The following is a 17,977-nucleotide window of genomic DNA, read 5'->3' on the forward strand; positions in this document are numbered from 1 at the left end:
TTGAAGTTGACCACAGATTATATGGAAGTGAAACTTTAAAAAAGAAGTCTGATGCACATTCAAGCAAAGCTGAGAAGGTGTCATGTGCATGTTGACTTCCGTGTGTTGGGCTACAATGTAAGAAGAGAGATGAGGCTTTCTTGAGCATTGCTGTTAGAGAGAGTGAAACCTTTTCATCATGACTGATCTTCACAGCTGGTTCTTTACAGCCTGGATTCTTTGTTTTCTGACAAGTGAGTTTCATGTTTAAATTCAAATGTGGTTGCATTCAGTAATTTGTGTAGAGTAAAATGTAATATATATATATATATATATATTTAAAGTTTTTATTAGTGATATTTTAAAATATTATGTTTTATATAGTATTTAATTTTGCAATAACCCTTAAGAATATTATTTTATGTGATTAAGCCACATTTTCTATAACAATTTGGACACTGTAATAAAATATGACATAAGATGTAGGCTATTTTTGTTTGTTAACTTAAAAAAAAAAAACATTTTATGATTTAATTCATTTTGTGATCTAAATTTAAAATTACTACTTTCTCTCTCTCTCAGTTTGTAAATGCAGTGAAGTCATCGTACAGAGTTTCGAGGGTGAGAGTGTCACTTTGCCATGCAAATATGACAGCAAATACCATGGAAAATGTGAAATATGCTGGATGAGAGGAGACATTCCCAATATGGGTTGTGGTGATGAAATTATTGGAACTGATGGAGATAAAGTGGTGAGGAAAAAATCAGGAAAGTACCAGATGGTGGGAGAAATACGGCGTGGCGACGTGTCTCTGACAATTCTTAACATTGGAAAAACAGACTCTGGCAAATATGGATGCCGTATACACGTTCCCGGACTGTTTAATGATGAGATGTATTACGTTCACTTGATTGTTGAAGATGGTAAGCAAAGCCATAATGCCAAAACGCCTAAAGTCACTACAAATGTATTTTTGTTTGATTTTGTGGGGGTCAGTAAGATTTTTAAGTAAAGGAATAAAAGTAAAATAATTTATGTGATAGTAAAGACATTTCAATTCTTACAAAAAATATTTAAAATAAATGCTGTCAAAAAATTCACAATTTTCACACACAAAAAAAGCATGAACAGCTGTTTTTGAGCATAAGAGACTTCTCTCAAAAACATAAAAAAATCATACTGACTCCAAATTTTTGAACGGTAGTGTAGATTTAAAAAACATTATGTAGAGATTTTAAAAAAGTAGTACAGTTTCACATTGAAATACACTTTCTTCAAAGCACTTATTCCAACAACATGGGAAACTACATCCCTGTCGAGCAGCACATCTGAAACCACAGGAGTATTCACCACTGCCATGACAGAGGGTACTTGTGTGTTTCTATGTTTCTTTGTGAATCTGTTATGGCTGAATCATGAAAACATACCACACAAAACCAAATCAGTACTGTTAATCAAGTCTAAAAAGTAAGTATTTTTGGTGATGGTGACAATTGTTTGACATTATTTCCGCCATTCAGTCATCACAGATTAGATCAGTTCTGTGTGAAGTCAATACTGTCAGCAGTTTTCTGATAGCTCATGCTCATGTGAGAGTTTGAACATTAAAAAAGGAAAATTCTACATCCTGTTTCAAAGCACCTGGTCCAACCACACCAGAGCCTTTGGTAACCAGTAGTTCTGGGCTTATAACCCCTGAATCACAGACTACTGAAACATCAGGAGGTATTATGATTTTAACTGGCAGTGAATCTATAATGATTGAAGAAAAAAAAATGCAATTTATCATTATTAATAATGATTAAGTGGTGTGATTTTGGCTCTTGCGTGTTTTACAAATATTTAGTCATTAAAGATCTCTGCTTTCTTTCAAGACATTTAAATTGGTAGTGTCAAAAAAACATTCTGTGACAATATCCTTTTTTATAGAAACGAATAAAATACAAGAGAATTCTTCATTCGTCAGTTCTTCAAATGCTCCCGAGAGCAGCACTGTTGGACTGTGGACGTCTAATACATACGGTATGACACAGCAGATGATCTGTGCCATTTTTAATAGTTTGTAACATGCAGTAATGTATTTGCAAATATGCTGATTGCGTTTTTCATTACAAAGCAGAAACCACAGTTGAGGATCCTGAATTGTCCCATGTGGAACACAAAGAGAGTGTGAGTATTTCACCTCAACATGAAGCCTTACATGTTTTACAGTTTAAAACAATAATGACTTGATATCTTGATTCTGATTTGTTCTTAAAGGTAAATGCATCTGCAGTTATTGTGCCTGTTATCCTGTTACTGCTGGCTTTGATAGTCATTGTTGGCATTCTGATATGTGAGTCCAAACTGAGAACAACTACTGAGAAATTCACACTTTCAAATTTCACTGCAATATCCTCTCGTCACGTTTATTTATAAAATGAAATGGTCTTTTCTATTATCAGGGAAGCAAAAGAAGAAAACAAGAGCTGCATTAGACATGTAAGTCAATCCTTTGAAGTGCTACTTAATTATGCTTAATTTAAAATTATTAAAAACAATTCCAAAGTTATCTTAATTAAAAAACAGATGTATAAAAACAATCGACTGAAATATGAATTTACATTTTTCATTATGCTGACCAATTGCTAAAACATTTCTATTTAAAACAAAAATATACACAAACACTACTGTCAAAAGTTTGGGGTCAGTATTAATATCAATTAATATTAATTGATATCAGTATTCAGCAAGGACCCATTAAACCAACACCATCTCAAGACCAATTTGTACGTATTTTATAAGGTAGCTAATTTGTATGAATTCGTCCAACCTCACTAGTACTAATTCATACGGTTAGGGTCACAAATTTGGCAACTCCAGAAAAAAGTGTGATTTAGCAAAAAAAAACTATGAATATGTACGAGTGAGGTTGTACGAATTGCCGTGATATTCAGGTTGATTAAACTGATTAAAAGTGGCAGATCAAAAGTTTTTGCATAGTTACAAAAAAATTAAAATAATGCAAATTAAATTTAGAATAAATGCTGTTCTTTTAAAGGTGCAGTGTGTAAATTTTAGTGGCATCTAGTGGTGAGGTGGCAAAATGCAACCAACGGCTCAGTCCGCCACTCTCCATTCCCTTTCGAAGCCCACAGAGAAGCTACGGTGGCCAACACAGGACAAAGATTTAGTTGTCTGAGACAGCAGAGAGTAGCCAGTCAAGCAAACGCACTGTGTAGAACAGTTTGTCTGTTTAAAGGAGCTCTATGTAGGAATGACACCCAGTGGTCGAAATAGGTACTGCAGTCCAAATTCAAAATATTGTTTGCCCCACCCCCCTCGTTCAAAGATGCGGTTTGGACACACAACAAGATGGAGTGCAATTGACAATGAAAGCTGAGGAGACTTACACACTGTAAGCTGATGAGTTGATTTATAAGTGTTTTAATATGCTGTCGTTCATAGAGATTTTTAGATGGATTCAGAGGCTTTTTAGGTCAAGTAGAATCTGCGATTCTCTGACCCAGTTTGTTTGCTGGTTTCCATGGCTGCAATACGTGGTTTTCCGCCAACTGGCAACCTGTGATGTCGAAATACTATTGGATAGACTGGCAGCACGCGGTTTTGCACAGACCAAAACAAAGACAGACATTCCGACACAGAACGCACATTTTCAAAGTAGAATATCTGGCTGTAGCATTGTTTTTCTAAGGAACAAGTAGGTGAACTTAGCATGTTTCCTAAATATCTGCAAACATATTTGGGTATTTTTATGCTTTATTAAAGTAAAAATCTTACATATATTACATACATACCCCTTTAAGGCAGTGTTGCCAAGTCTGTGGTTTTCTCGCAGAATCAGGCTACTTTAACACTGCTGCCACGGGTTGTTTTTCATGTACGCAGGTTGAAGCGATATTTAGCCCCTGGAATGCGAATTGTACTGGGGAAACCCAGCTAAAAACTTGGATTTTACCCACCCAGAACGCGATTTTTGCCGGTGGACCCCCTCTGACTGGGTAGTTTTGAGTAGCAATTAGGCGGGTTTTGTTGTGAAAACCTGGCAACCCTGGTTTGGGGCTATTGTAGAAACATAGCGGCGCAAAATGGCGAATTCTATGTAAGGGGACCCGCTGTGTATGTAGATAGAAATGGCTCATTCTAAGGCAATAAAAACATAATGGTTCATTATGTAGGGTCTTTATACACCACTGCAAACATGTTATGTATATTATATTGCATTTCTGTCAATAGATCGTACTATATATTACACACTGGACCTTTAAACTTATTCATAAAAGAATCCTTGGAGCATCAATGGCTTCCAGAAAAATATTGCGCAGCACAACTGTTTTCAGCATTGATAATAATAAGAAATGCAGCATATCAGTATATTAGAATGATTTCTGAAGGATCATGTGACACTGAAGACTTGAGTAATGATGCTGAAAATTCAGCTTTGTCATCACAGGAATAAATTACATTTTAAAATATATTCAACCTAAAAACAGTCATTTTAAATTGTAATAATATTTCATAATATAGTACTGTTTTTGATCAATTAAATGCCTCGATGAACGTAAGAGATTTCTTTCAAAATCATTAAAAATTCGACCCCAGTCTTTTTAATGGTAGTTTATCCTTTAATTATTTAGGGAATAATATTGTGCATATTATAAATAAAAAATAAATGATGTGAAGGATGCAACACACATCACAGTCAGTATATCAAAAAAGAACACAATCCTTCAATTAGGTCATTTTATGTTTGTATTGACACCTGATCATGTCATGGGCATCGCTGGTCATTAAGCAAAATGCTTCTTATCATTTTTTTTCTCCTTTAGAGCCCAGAACTCGGACATCTCGGTCATCTACAGTAACTCTGGCAGCACTGTGGGCCTGTACAACAGAGAGGTGGCTGTGGAAAATGTCTATCAAATACAGACTGAAAATGAATATGAACAGTGGCATTAATATCTTGGCAAATTCACATTTATTGTTAACGTTTAAGTTGATCAGTGTGGAGTCTGTTTTCTGTATTGTTTGTAATAATGTGACAGCAATTGCTTATCAGAGGAATCCTTTCTCTGGACTATCCTTTCTCTGATGTCTAGAGGCTAACTGCAACACTATATCATTATTAAAACTAATCTGAAGTTAACAAAGTTTAAATGATTCATTTACCACAAATGTGTTTTAGCTGTACTTTTTTCATAACCTTCATATGACCAGGCTACAAGAGTTCATGCCAATTCAGGGCTCTAGAAGTGAAACTAGATTGTAAAGGAGGACATAAAAATGTTCTGTTATCTGTAATTCAAATCATGATGGTTCACACCTTCTATAACACACATAACACTCACTCTCCAGTCACACATAGGAAACTTCCTTCCTCCATATAACAAACAAAAAACAAACTCACTCTTATGATAAATAAATCCTGCAGTTTTTCAGGTGCATCACAAACATCTTGAAGGGAAACCCCTGACAACAATGCCTTAGAGAAAGTCATACACTTTGTGGGCTCTGATGACTAGGGGCAAGGGAAATCACAAGCCTCGAAAGTCACAGAAAATTCTCTCTACAACCCATTTGCTTAGAACCCTGACTGGGGAACCAAAACACTTTTTAGTTTTTATCATATTTAGTCAACCTTGTCCTGTTTTTGTTTAGTCAAGTTTAGTGGACCAAATCTCTGGGAATTTTAGTCTAGTCAATCATGCTGCATTATGGTTCAATTGATAATCACAAAATTATTTTGCTCAGAATTATAATCACAATGATCGTTGTCATTTTAGTAATTTATTTTTTACATTTCATCAGAATTATTGTACTTTCACCTATAAGCAAAATACAAGAGAATGTCAACTTATACGCATGGTTTACTTCATGTAGTTTCCTGATTTGTTATATGCTAGTTATCTTGAACATTATGTCACTCTCTACATTATGAAAACTAGTAAAACAAGAAACTTCTCTCAAATACAACTATGAGATTCCTAATAGTAATTATTACAATAATTCCAAATTACATTCATGTTTTCTATTAAAACGAGCAAAAAAGACCTTGTATTGTCACACAGAGCTGTGCATTTATTCAGCAACCACAATCGCAAATATAGCCTAATCGAGATCCATGTTTGGATTTATTACAGTTCATTCTCAGCAAACAGTGCAAACGGCCTGAATGACACCTTCATTTAATTTAAAAGATTTCACTTTTTTAACTTCAGTTAAAGGCTTTTCACACTGCACTTAACCCTGGGTTATCATCGTGCTAAACACCGCTTTTAACCCCGGGTAAGGTTTTTTTTTACCCATTGTTATGAAACCCTGCTCCGTCCGGGTTCGCACTGCTTTTGTGGTGTTCCTTAACCCCTCATTGCGGTGCCAAACTTGTACAGTGTGAAACGATGCGGTGTTAGAATGTTACGATGATGCTTAGTAACGGATAACCAATACCGTGCATCATATTCACGTGCTTTACAGACACAGAAACACCTTGCATTATATATACAGTAAATTTGGCATTTGAAAGGAAAAATTTCAAATGCTGACAGAAAACATGACAATTTGAGTGAAGAGACTGTTTCATTCTCACCTTTATAGTCCGAAATGTCCACTCAGTATAAACTAAAAATACTATAGAATAACACAAGACGTGTCAGAAAGTGTAACGCGCAATATGGCGGAATAAGTCCCGCCTTCTAAATAAGAGCCAATCGCCGACTGGTAAAGTCATCGCGAAACTGCAGCGGCCGTTAGAAGCACCGGTTTCTATAGAAACAGTCAGACTAGCGCCTCCAACATGAGGCACAAGTGACGCGCATTTAGGTCTGCGCATGCGCTTTAGCTTGATCCAGCATAAAAATACATTTTTTTTTGTCATGATTCGAGCGTTTGGAAAAAAAAAAAATTATGAGACAGTTGTTGTCAGATTTCATCGGTGATTTCAAATATGAAATTTAATCGAAAGCTTGGCAAACAGCTTTAGAGCTGCATGATGCCCAGGATGCCCGAGAGGCGTTTCAAAGATGGCCGCCGAGTGAAATGACTTGTCTTAAAGGGACTTTGATATAAACTTGACAGTACAGTCGGCAATACAGGATGCTCAATGTTAGAGCTATGTAAACAGGTTGCATGCTGCGTTTATCCAATCAATGACACTGACATCGCAAATATGCAAATTAACCCATGGTTTAGGAATGTACAATATGAAACATCAGTTTATGAATACTCAGGATTAATTGTTAACCCCGGGTAAACAAATGTTGCTGTTTGAGCATAAACAACATGTGCGAAGTTACGATGCTCAAAGTTCAATGCAGGGAGATATTTTCTTGAACAGAAATCACTTTTTAAGGACTACAAAAAATGGCTGGTAGGGACTACAACAAGCTTCTTCCCCGGTTGGTGACATCACAAACCCCAAAATTTACATAAACCCTGTCCTCGGGAACAGGGTGTGAGGCCATGTTGGGCTGCTTTAGAGAAGAGGAAGAGTTGTTGTAGTAGAGTTTTGTTACCATGCAGGCCCGGCTCCACGGGGGGGCCAGGGTGGGCCTGGCCCACCCAATCAGAGGCTTGGCCCACCCTGGCCCCACACCACATAACAGCCAATCACAAAATTAGTGTGATATTCAATTCAGCTCCAGACCAAGCTGCAACCTCCCCCTTAGTAGTGCTGCTAAAATATATATTTTTTCTAAACATGTCTCTAAAATATGTTAAACCGTTCAATACCGCTTCTCTACAGTATCCATATGACAGCGAGTTCACGCACATCGCAGCCTCCTGTCACTCACTCAGCGCAGCGGCAGGCCTCGAGACTCTCGTTCGGTCCGGTTGAAGCGTTTTTGTTATGATAACAACTGATACGACAACTTTAGCATTCGTTCATTCAGTGTTTCCCATTAATGACCCTGTGCGCCGCCACCGTTTCATAATGAACCGAAAATTTAAAACATAAATGGTCTCTACATTGTATTTTGCCAATGAACTAAAATCGAAACCGTAATGGCTTTGTGCCTTAATAAAGCACCAAAATATATACAGTGATTAAGTATATACTATTTAGTCTGTGCTGCGTGTTTTAAAGAGAAGCGCGCACTTTGCTCACACGATCAGCTGGCGATTTGGTGATCAAAATTAAAGCTCAAGGATTAGAAATTGGCTACAAACTAGTATTTTAATTTTCCTATACGTTGTGTAAAGTAGCCTAACCAATAAATATATATATATATATATATATATATATATATATATATATATATATATATATATATATTAGATTGCATTTGTTACAATAGCCTATATGGATATTACTGTCATATGTATAATTATATAGGCCTAAAACATTATTATATTATTATTTTATTGTTATAATTGTTTGGCATCCTAAAACACCTAAAACGATGTAGACTTTATATCACAATTAAAAATATGTTTGAACCCTCTTTAATGTCCAGGTACAAGTCAATGTTGTTTCTTTGGTCAATTTGCACACTGTACTGGGTTGAAGCTCTTAATTTTGAGCTTCCAAAGTGCACCAGATTGATGCATTTAACCTTAAAATGTACAAAATTTTCTTACGGGGGTGCATGCCCCCGGACCCCCCTAGAGGAGGTATTGGACAAAAGTTCTAATTTCGTACAGTATAAACAGCTCGTGCAAAAAAATTAAAATAATAAATGTTGCAAATATTATTTGTGTTATCTCACATTATATTTTGTAATGTGATTTTTCAAAATAGTATAATAGTTTATAACAATAACAATAACAAACAACCCTAACAATTTCCTTATCTATATCAATAGACATGTGAGATTAAAGCATTAAAGCCCCCCACCAATCCGACCGGCCCACCTGGAATATCATTTGGCCCACCTTTCATCTCATATCTGGAGCCGGGCCTGTTACCATGCCGTCATTTTACACCATTTTACACGCTGGGGAGGTGGTGGGATGCTGGAAGAATCGTCACAGGGACGGCGCAATGACTGCTGCTTATAAATGTTTATAATGATGATTAACAGGACTTAATGCTTAGGCTCCTCCCGAACCTACTTTAAAGGCTGCTATCACTAGACCTAATGGACAGAGACAATATGCTTTTACACATGCTGTTCACATTCACATAACCAACGCGGATATGCACCAAGATGGGCATTTTGACATAACTGTGTGTGTATTTGAATGTTTATGTATAATAAACCGTGAAAATTTGACACTCGTGAGAGGCGGCTATGTGTGCGCTTTGGCTGACTGAAGACCGTCTATACTGAATAGTCTATACTGTCCATGTTTGTTTAATAATTCCTCGAGTCTGATGAAGAATTAGCTGGTTTATTTAATCAGCCAGCTGTGACTGCATGAACACTTGTGTCACTTTGTTTACCAACAATAGCAAACACACGTGCCACCATGGACATGGCGTGTGCTGTGTGCAGGCCCACCGACTCATTCATGAAGCCTGTTTACAGGCACATAAGAGATCCAGATAAAACTCCATCACACAACGGCCCTATTCTTTGCTCCACGACTCCACCTCCAGATGAGGACTGCAGATGGGTCAGTGGCCCTGTCCTTCTTGGAGATGTCACAGGCACAGAGCTCGAGAACACAGCCACTCTTTCACATGTCCTCCTCTGCATAACCCTGGTGCCGCCCAGCACAAGAGCAGTGTCGCCTGAACATCACACTGGAATGGCTGCTCCTCCCCGGTTATCAGTCCTCCGCTGGATCCTCCTCCTCACCATTTCAGGTAAGAAACACGCTATAAAATTAAAAGTTATGTAAGGCATGATAATGTGTTGTGAGAGATTATAACAGAAGTAATGATCTAAAACAACTGAAAATACATGGCAAAAAATTATTTTCATATAATTTTTCAGTAAGAATATTGAAATATACTTTAAACAAGGTAAACTTACAAAATAGCATGAGATATGAAAGATATTTTTAGCATTAGCAATTTTTGATAGATAAACGGTGTAAAACAGTGTAGGAGAATGACAGGGGTGAGAAGGAATTGTTGAATTATGTTGTTATTTTTGTTTTGTTTTGCACTCAAAAAGTATTCTCATCACTTCATAACATTAAGGTTGAACCACTGAACTCATGTTGAAAATTTTAACTATGTATTTACTACTTCTCTGGACCTTGAATGTGGTAATAACAGTGCTTTCTATGGGGGATAAAAAAAAAACCTCTCAGATTTCATTAAAAATATCTTAATTTGTGTCTTACGGGTGTAGAACGACATGAAGGTGAATAATTAATGACAGAAATTTCATATTTGGGTGAACTAACCCTTTAAGTTTATTTTTGGTTTATGCTTAAAACAAAAAAAATGCTAATGAGGCATTATAAATTTATCTTGTTCTAAGGCTATTAAAATATTTTTACTCCAATATTTAACCCAAGGCTTGGCTCAAGCTCAGAGCTCAACCCCCCTATAAAGGTACTACGTGGAGGGAAAATAAGAGAAATAGAGGAGGAGATGGGGAGGTGGTGGGATGCCGGAAGAATAGCTGGGACGGCGCTGCTTATAAACTTATAATGATGATTAACAGGACTTAATGATTAGGCTCCTCCCGAACCTATGTTTGGAACTTCATTTAAAATATAGCAAAACAAGTGTTAAAACAACTAAACATCAAGATGTTTCTTAGTATTCCCAGACAGCAACATAGTGTTGGTCCAGATCCGGCCCACATCTGGTATGTGTGGATTCCACGAGGGGCCAGATGTGGTCCGGATCTGGGCCGACAATATGTTGCTGTCCGGGTTTGGTTATTTTTATAATCTTTCTACACTGTAAAAAAAGATGGTTCTTTGATGGTTCTTTGAAGGTTCTATTTAGAACCCTTTACATGCTGAAATGGTTCTTTTTGTTAGAGTGTAGGGTTCTTTTTCCCGCCTTTTTGTTTTTCAAATCTGTAACTGTCAAAGCCACATCATTACTAGTTTTCTGGAGCTTAGCTATTCAATTACATAGACTGTCAACACACTCTCAACAGGTAAATGATTTCTTTCTTAAAATGTCTACAAATTTTAACTTTCAAATTGTAACTGGTTTCCTACCAATCACCTTTATCACACTATTGAGCTCCTATAGCACTTTCAAAGCATGGTTCTGTATGGAACCTTATAAAAAGGGTTCTATTTAGCACCAAAAAAGGTTCTGCTATTGTACAAGCCAAAGAACCCTAATTTGGTTCTGTTTAGAACCATTTTTCGTTAGAGTGTAGTAATACCAAGCTCTAAAATATTTTATTGAGTGTGTATGTGCGTATGGGGGGTGGCTTTAAATATTGTTGTGGACAATGGAGTGTCCTTGAAGTCAAAGAGGTCCACTGCACTAATAGAATTTATCCACATTCGATTCTAAAGGAACCTCTGACATGTTGCTAATTTTTGTGCCACGCAGCTGACAGGTGCTCCGTGTTGGCGTTTCACGTGACGGAGGGCAGCACAGTGATTTTGTCATGTCATTACTCAGTGAAGCACCATGGCCTCAGCCACGTCTGCTGGGGACGGGATTGTGGAACGTTCTGGTGCAACGACATCATCGTACAAACAGATGAGTACGGCGTCATCTCCAAAGTCTCCGACAGGTACAGGCTCATTGGAGACGTTCTGTCAGGACAAATGGACCTTGGGATCCAAAGAATACAGAAGTCGGACAGTGGGCCGTATTGCTGTAGAGTGGACATAGAAGGATTTTTCAATGATAAGAAGGTGTCCTACACATTGAGGGTCACGAAAGGCAAGTCATACAGATGCTTTAAATTTGAAGAGCAACATTTGGAGAGCTTCATATTTGAATAAATCTTCATGTATGTTCATTTCTGAAGCCCCAACGACTGTGCCTCCAACAACCACAACCCCGATTACTACAGAACCACAGGACACGCAGACAGGTGAGAGGCATTTTAATGCAAGACACTATAGGGTATGTCTTAAAGGATTAGTTCACTTCTGAATGAAAATTTCCTGATAATTTACTCACCCCGAATGTCCTCCAAGATGTTCATGTCTTTCTTTCTTCAGTCGAAAAGAAATTAAAGGTCCCGTTTTTCGTGTTTTTTTTGAAGCTTTGATTGTGTTTATAGTGTGCAATATAACATGTGTTCATGTTTCGCGTGTAAAAAAACACAGTATTTTTCACATAATTTACTTATCTGTATACTGCTGTTTCCACTGTCATAAAAACGGGCTGATGACTTCCTTGTTCTATGAAGTCCCTCCTTCAGAAATACGTAACGAGTTCTGATTGTGCCAGCGGTTCCTGTGTTGTGATTCGACAGCAGCTTAGCGCTCCTTACCCGGAAAGGTCACGGCTCTTACCATAACGTGGAGATGCACGCGCTCAGTGTTATTGTAAACATGTCTTTAATTTTACCCTATCAATTTGAGCCGGAATCAGACCCGGTGATTGGACTGCGGGATGAAAATAACAGCGTTTCGACGACATGGCGACAAACACACTCTACAAACGCAACTCTTGTGTATTCCTGTGGGCGGAGGTTAGTCAAAAAACTGTTTTAGTGACGTCATTAAAGAAGGAAGTAGAGGGATGTAGTCCAAACTGGCCGTTCGATGTAGGCGACTTCTGTTAAATAAAATATCTCGCTTGGCATTGAACTTTGAGCTTTAAAATTTTACAGATTTTATTTATACTCTAACAACAACATTACACACTAACTAAAGTTTAAAACATGGGATCACGAAGAACGGGACCTTTAAGGTTTTTGAGGAAAACATTTCAGGATTTTTCTCTATATAGTGGACTTCAACAGGGTTCAACAGATTGAAGGTCCAAATTACAGTTTCAGTGCAGCTTCAAAGGGCTCTACATGATCCTAGACGAGGAATAAGGGTCTTATCCAGCAAAACGATCTGTCATTTTTCTAAAAATATTTTTTAATTTATATACTTTTTAACCACAAATGCTCATCTTGCACTAGCTCTGCGATGCGCCACGCATTACATAATCACATTGGAAAGGTCACGCATGACGTAGGTGGAAGTACCCCGGTAGGGCGAAAAACTTAATCTAATTTTCTCCTCCAACTTCAAAATCGTCCAATATCATTGTTTTACCTTTTTTTGTAAAGGGCATTTGGCTTAATCTTTGCACGTTCGCTTTGTAGACACTGGACACACTGTAGACACTTTCGCCTACATCATGCATGACCTTTGTAACGTGATTACGTCATGCGTATGGATCACAGAGCAGTGCAAGACGAGCATTTGTGGTTAAAAAGTATATACTTTTTTTTTTTTTTTTTTTTTTTTAGAAAATGGCAGATCTTTTAGCTAGATAAGATCGTTATTCCAGGTCTTCTAGGATCGTGTAGAGCCTTTTGAAGCTACATAGAAACTGCAATTTGGACCTTCAACCCGTTAAACCCTGTTGAAGTCCACTATATGGAGAAAAATCCTGGAATGTTTTTTTCTCAAAAACCTTAATTTCTTTTCGACTGAAGAAAGAAAGACATGAACATCTTGGATGACATGGGGGTGAGTAAATTATCAGGAAATTTTCATTCAGAAGTGAACTAATCCTTTAAGAATGATTTTGTATTAGAAGTATGTGAAATGTTATGTGTAAATATGCATTATGTAGTTAAATATGCACTAATTTGCATAAATCTCCAGAACAGAAATATGAACATTAGATGAAGCCAGGTTCAAAATATGTTGACAAGGTTTTGACAGAGGTAATTTTGGACATCTTTTTTATCACTCCATAAATCAGAAAATACTGTCAACAGCTAGAAAAAAAACACACCCTATTTTAGGAAACAGTTCAATGATCATGATGAACACACCCCTCTGTACAAACCCCTCTGTAAAAACCTTTCTTTCTCAGAGCAGGAGGGGGAAAAAAACTCATTTTGAGAAAATGGTTTTAAACATATGTATTGTCATTAAATTCGACAGATGAGAATAGAACATGTTTAATCAAACAAACACTTAAATGTGCATTTTGGATGTTTTCTTTCAACTAGTCTAAAAGAAGACAAGTTATAGATGCAAACTTGCCCAAAATATCAAAATTGACCAGTGCATGAAAAAACTGTGCTTTTTCCTTAACAAAATAATTTCTGTTAACAGCTAATTCCGTTATACTTGATTTGCAAAGTAAGTGTTATCTAAGTTTTTCCTTAGACAAACCACAATACATGATGAATCACCAGTTGCATTTCAGTTCTTTTTTCTACTCATAAGAGTTCATCAGAGACCACATAGAGCAGCAACTCAAATGTCACAGACCCTTGTGGGTAGAGATAATGCTTCTCACGCGTCAACTGGCATTAGCAGCAAAAGCGATTTCCTGTGTTTCACTCTGAATTTCTTAGTGTCATCGCAGCCAGATCAGTCCAGAGGAGCAGATTCATCATTCTCTGACATTTCCTGGCAGAATGTCACGCATGTGCATTCTGGGGCTATGGTGAGTTACTGGTGCTCTGGCAAAACATGAACATATTTTATAAGGGTATCCCTCCACAATATATATATATATGTATCAAATATTTTTTTGATATTTATTTATATATTATAATATTTATTTTTCTTTTGAAATAGAAAAGAGTTCTTTTAACATGTAATTATTTCACAATATTGCTCTTTTACAAATAAATGCAGCTTGGTGAGCATTCAAATCTTATGTAAATCTTAAATTGTAAAATTGTAAATCTTACCATTCCCAAATAGTATTAAAGGGTTAGTTCACCCCAAAATGAAAATTCTGTCATTTATTACTCACCCTCATGTCGTTCCACACCCGTAAGACCTTCGTTCATCTTCAGAACACAAATTAAGATATTTTTGATGAAATCCGATGGCTCAGTGAGGCCTCCATTGACAGCAATGTTACTGCACTTCTCAAGATCCATAAAGCTACTAAAGACATATTTAAAACAGCTCATGTGACTACAGTGATTTAACCTTAATATTATAAAGCAACGAGAATACTTTTTGTGCGCCAAAAAACAAAACAAAATAACAACTTTTCAACAATATCTAGTGATGGCAGATTTCAAAACATTGCATTGAAGCTTCACAAATCTTTTGTTCTGAATCACTTATTTATTATTATTATTTAAAGGAACACTCCTCTTTTTTTGAAAATAGGCTCATTTTCCAACTCCCCTAGAGTTAAACAGTTGAGTTTTACCGTTTTCGAATCCATTCAGCCGATCTCTGGGTCTGATGGTACCACTTTTAGCATAGCTTAGCATAGTTCATTGAATCTGATTAGACCGTTAGCATCTCGCTCAAAAATGACAAGAGTTTTGATATTTTTCCTATTTAAAACTTGACTCTTCTGTAGTTACATCATGTACTAAGTTGAGATTTTCTTGGCCAATATGGCTAGGAACTATACTCTCATTCTGGCGTAATAATCAAGGAACTTTGCTGCCGTACCATTGGTGCAGCAGGCGCAATGATATCACGCACGTGCCTTGCAACCATGGAGACATTTGTGAGAGACGCTGCGTAATATCATTGCACCTGCTGCACCCATGGTACGGCAGCAAAGGTTTTTTTTGAGCGAGATGCTAACGGTCTAATCAGATTCAATTAACTATGCTAAGCTATGCTAAAAGTGGTACCGCCAGACCCGGAGATCGGCTGAATGGATTCGAAAACGGTAAAACTCAACTGTTTAACTCTTGGGGAGTTGGACAATGAGCCTATTTTCAAAAAAGTGGAGTGTTCCTTTAAGAAATAATATAAAAATATAAAGAGATATAAAAAGTTGGGTGGAAGTATAACATTTATGTCTTTGAGGAACTGAGACTGTTTTATGACAGCTGCTTTTTTAAACATTGTGTTTTAGCTGAATTGAAACCTTAAATTACAACTTTAAAGAATGAAACCCTTCTGAATTTGTGATTTAAAGATGGAAGAGCCGATCTCTAGGATCACACTACAGATAAACATCCCGGTGCTGTCTCTGTCTCTCAGTCTGCTACTGCTCCTCCTGGGCGCTCTGGCCCTTTTGACCGTCAAGCGTACGTATAACTATGAATCTACTGGATATTTGTTTAATTACGTTTTTATAATGAGTAAAATGTATATTCTGATTCAGGTGGCCTTTATGGGAAGGCGTTTGACAGTGGGTGGTAAGTGTGATTCACTTCGAGAATACTATGCTGTTTGAAATGCAGTGTCATCACGATGAGTGCTGTGTTTTGATCCTCAGTTTCTCAAAGGAGCCCCGACACATTATTTATGAAATACGCACAAGAAGACCAGTGGAGGAGAACATCTACACCCTGGAATAGGAAACAAAAACCACCTGATTCTCGTTGTTACTCATATACAGACATTCACACAACCTGCAAGTCTTTAATATCATTCAGTTTTTGGTTTGAGAAAGGGATAGTTCGCTCAAAAATGGGTAGAGCTGGTGATATTCTAAAACATAAATTAAAATAAATGTGTATTTTGTAAGATAATGACAAACTTTTCATTTTTTGTGACCTATCCCTTTAAGTAAAAAAAGAATTATAGAAATGTATATGCCTACACATCTTTTTCTTGTTCCTTACATATAACATTTCATTAAAAAATTATGTTAAAGTGGAATATTTACTATTGATTTTGTTCACTTGTTTGTTGTTTTTGTTGTTGTCACATTTAAAGGTGCTAAAGAGGATGTTTTGTTTTATACATTTTTGCAATATTACTTGAAACTGTCTTTACTAACTGATAAAAGACTATTTATTAGGTGCACTGAAAGGAATAATATTAATATACATAATCTGTGCACGAGGTAGGGCCTTAAAAACATCAGCCTATCGTTTACGCGATCATCGCGTAGACGATTGGGCCTCTGGCTTGTCAATCACTGCCGTGACGTTCCTTGTGAGAGACGAGCGCGGCTGCGCGCTCCAGTAACTTTCCACACTCCACAGGCACCGCATGCAATGTTTTTGTCAGGAGACAGGAGTAACAACTGCAGATTATGAGTTACCTGCGGTGAGTCCGACATAATGAATCCAAAAAACACGACACAGTGAATGCCGGTGGTAAACACTCGTGTTCCAATACGAGTGTTTACGAGTTTTGGGAGGCGTTCCTTTGAAATGAGCTGTGAAGGAGGGGGGTTGTTCTTACGCATGCGCTCATTTCAAAAACTCAGTAACTCTTTGGATTCTCAGTCGACGAAAAAATCCTCTCTATCACCTTTAACTAACTGACTTTGTTCACACAACACCTTCCTCCCTAAAAATTTATATTTTTAATCCCTTTTGGGTGATGGTGACCGGCCTATACAAAACATTGCTTATAAATCTCTCAATATGCTGTTATTGCCAAATATTGCATTCAATGTTTTTATCAACTTGTTTTCTTTCAATTCTTTTTGTAACTAATAGATCATACTTTGGTCTGAGCTTATGCACTTCAGGATTTTTTTTTTTTTTTAGATGAATAAGCTTTTTTCATTTAAACATTGATAATCTGCATAAGCTCAGATCATTGTGGCCTGCTATAGAGTGCCTCAGGGATGACGCATTTTTGTAGGCAAAACCCGGAAGCGAGTTACCATTTTAGGACTTCCGGTTCCAACGCCGTCAAGTCTATGGGTTTTTTTGAAAGGGTTTTTGCTAAATCGCCTGAAATAAGGACTGTGGTTATAAAGCCTCTAAATACTTTGGCGTTTTGATCTATGACATAAATCACACCAGTTATAACCCACTTGTGATTTTTTAAACTTTTACTGTGTCTTAAAATCGGCGATTGCTAACAAATTGCTAAAAGGGACTACTTCCTCTGGCGGGGACTTTAGACGTCATCATTAAAAACGGGACATTTGGACAGCATTTCTCATGAAAAAGTGGATAAGTATTAATAACAGCGCAGATCATAATCAGCGAGCATGTTTTTAAATAAAGTTGCTTTCTAAATAAAGTTTGAGGAAGCTTGATGGTGGTGATGTTGATCCGCGACCATGGTGTGCTGTAGTCCGTTTATAGCCTGCTGTTAGCCTTT

At 37.0% G+C, this 17,977-nt stretch overlaps 3 protein-coding genes across 8 annotated transcripts in view; 2 read left to right on the plus strand and 1 right to left on the minus strand.

The window, feature by feature from the left end:
• LOC125252666 (serine/threonine-protein kinase pim-2-like) overlaps nucleotides 1-17,977 on the minus strand; it is a 681,247-nt gene that overhangs the window by 657,204 nt on the left and 6,066 nt on the right. The gene's annotated exons all lie outside the window — the stretch shown is intronic.
• Nucleotides 60-5,126, plus strand: havcr1 (hepatitis A virus cellular receptor 1). Of its 6 annotated transcripts, none has more exons than XM_048166147.1 (9): nucleotides 76-233; nucleotides 562-903; nucleotides 1,261-1,347; nucleotides 1,619-1,705; nucleotides 1,910-2,002; nucleotides 2,097-2,149; nucleotides 2,240-2,315; nucleotides 2,425-2,461; nucleotides 4,810-5,126. In XM_048166147.1, the coding sequence occupies exons 1-9, from the start codon at nucleotides 179-181 to the stop codon at nucleotides 4,937-4,939; spliced, it is 960 nt and encodes a 319-aa protein (XP_048022104.1). In that variant the 5' UTR covers nucleotides 76-178; the 3' UTR covers nucleotides 4,940-5,126. The 6 variants fall into 6 exon arrangements, with proteins under 6 accessions (XP_048022107.1, XP_048022109.1, XP_048022104.1 ...); XM_048166148.1 differs by having other exon boundaries at nucleotides 2,100-2,149; XM_048166150.1 differs by lacking the exon at nucleotides 1,619-1,705 and having other exon boundaries at nucleotides 60-233; nucleotides 2,100-2,149.
• Nucleotides 9,225-16,564, plus strand: timd4 (T cell immunoglobulin and mucin domain containing 4). Its single transcript, XM_048166145.1, has 7 exons — nucleotides 9,225-9,728; nucleotides 11,397-11,735; nucleotides 11,824-11,889; nucleotides 14,335-14,426; nucleotides 15,882-15,993; nucleotides 16,071-16,104; nucleotides 16,185-16,564. Exons 1-7 carry the CDS (start codon nucleotides 9,389-9,391, stop codon nucleotides 16,264-16,266), a joined length of 1,065 nt encoding a protein of 354 aa, XP_048022102.1. The 5' UTR covers nucleotides 9,225-9,388; the 3' UTR covers nucleotides 16,267-16,564.

Source organism: Megalobrama amblycephala, linkage group LG18, assembly GCF_018812025.1.
Source record: "Megalobrama amblycephala isolate DHTTF-2021 linkage group LG18, ASM1881202v1, whole genome shotgun sequence".
In the NCBI taxonomy this organism is placed as follows: Eukaryota; Metazoa; Chordata; class Actinopteri; order Cypriniformes; family Xenocyprididae; genus Megalobrama; species Megalobrama amblycephala.

Excerpts from the sequence above, each read along its gene's own strand:
- havcr1 (XM_048166147.1), top strand. The coding sequence starts at position 179 with ATGACTGATCTTCACAGCTGGTTCTTTACAGCCTGGATTCTTTGTTTT. Across the intron at positions 2,150-2,239 it reads ATGTGGAACACAAAGAGAGT|GTAAATGCATCTGCAGTTAT; the intron begins GTGAGTATTTCA and ends TTGTTCTTAAAG. Across the intron at positions 2,316-2,424 it reads CATTGTTGGCATTCTGATAT|GGAAGCAAAAGAAGAAAACA; the intron begins GTGAGTCCAAAC and ends TTCTATTATCAG.
- timd4 (XM_048166145.1), top strand. The coding sequence starts at position 9,389 with ATGGACATGGCGTGTGCTGTGTGCAGGCCCACCGACTCATTCATGAAG. Across the intron at positions 9,729-11,396 it reads CCTCCTCCTCACCATTTCAG|CTGACAGGTGCTCCGTGTTG; the intron begins GTAAGAAACACG and ends TGTGCCACGCAG. Across the intron at positions 11,890-14,334 it reads ACCACAGGACACGCAGACAG|TGTCATCGCAGCCAGATCAG; the intron begins GTGAGAGGCATT and ends TGAATTTCTTAG.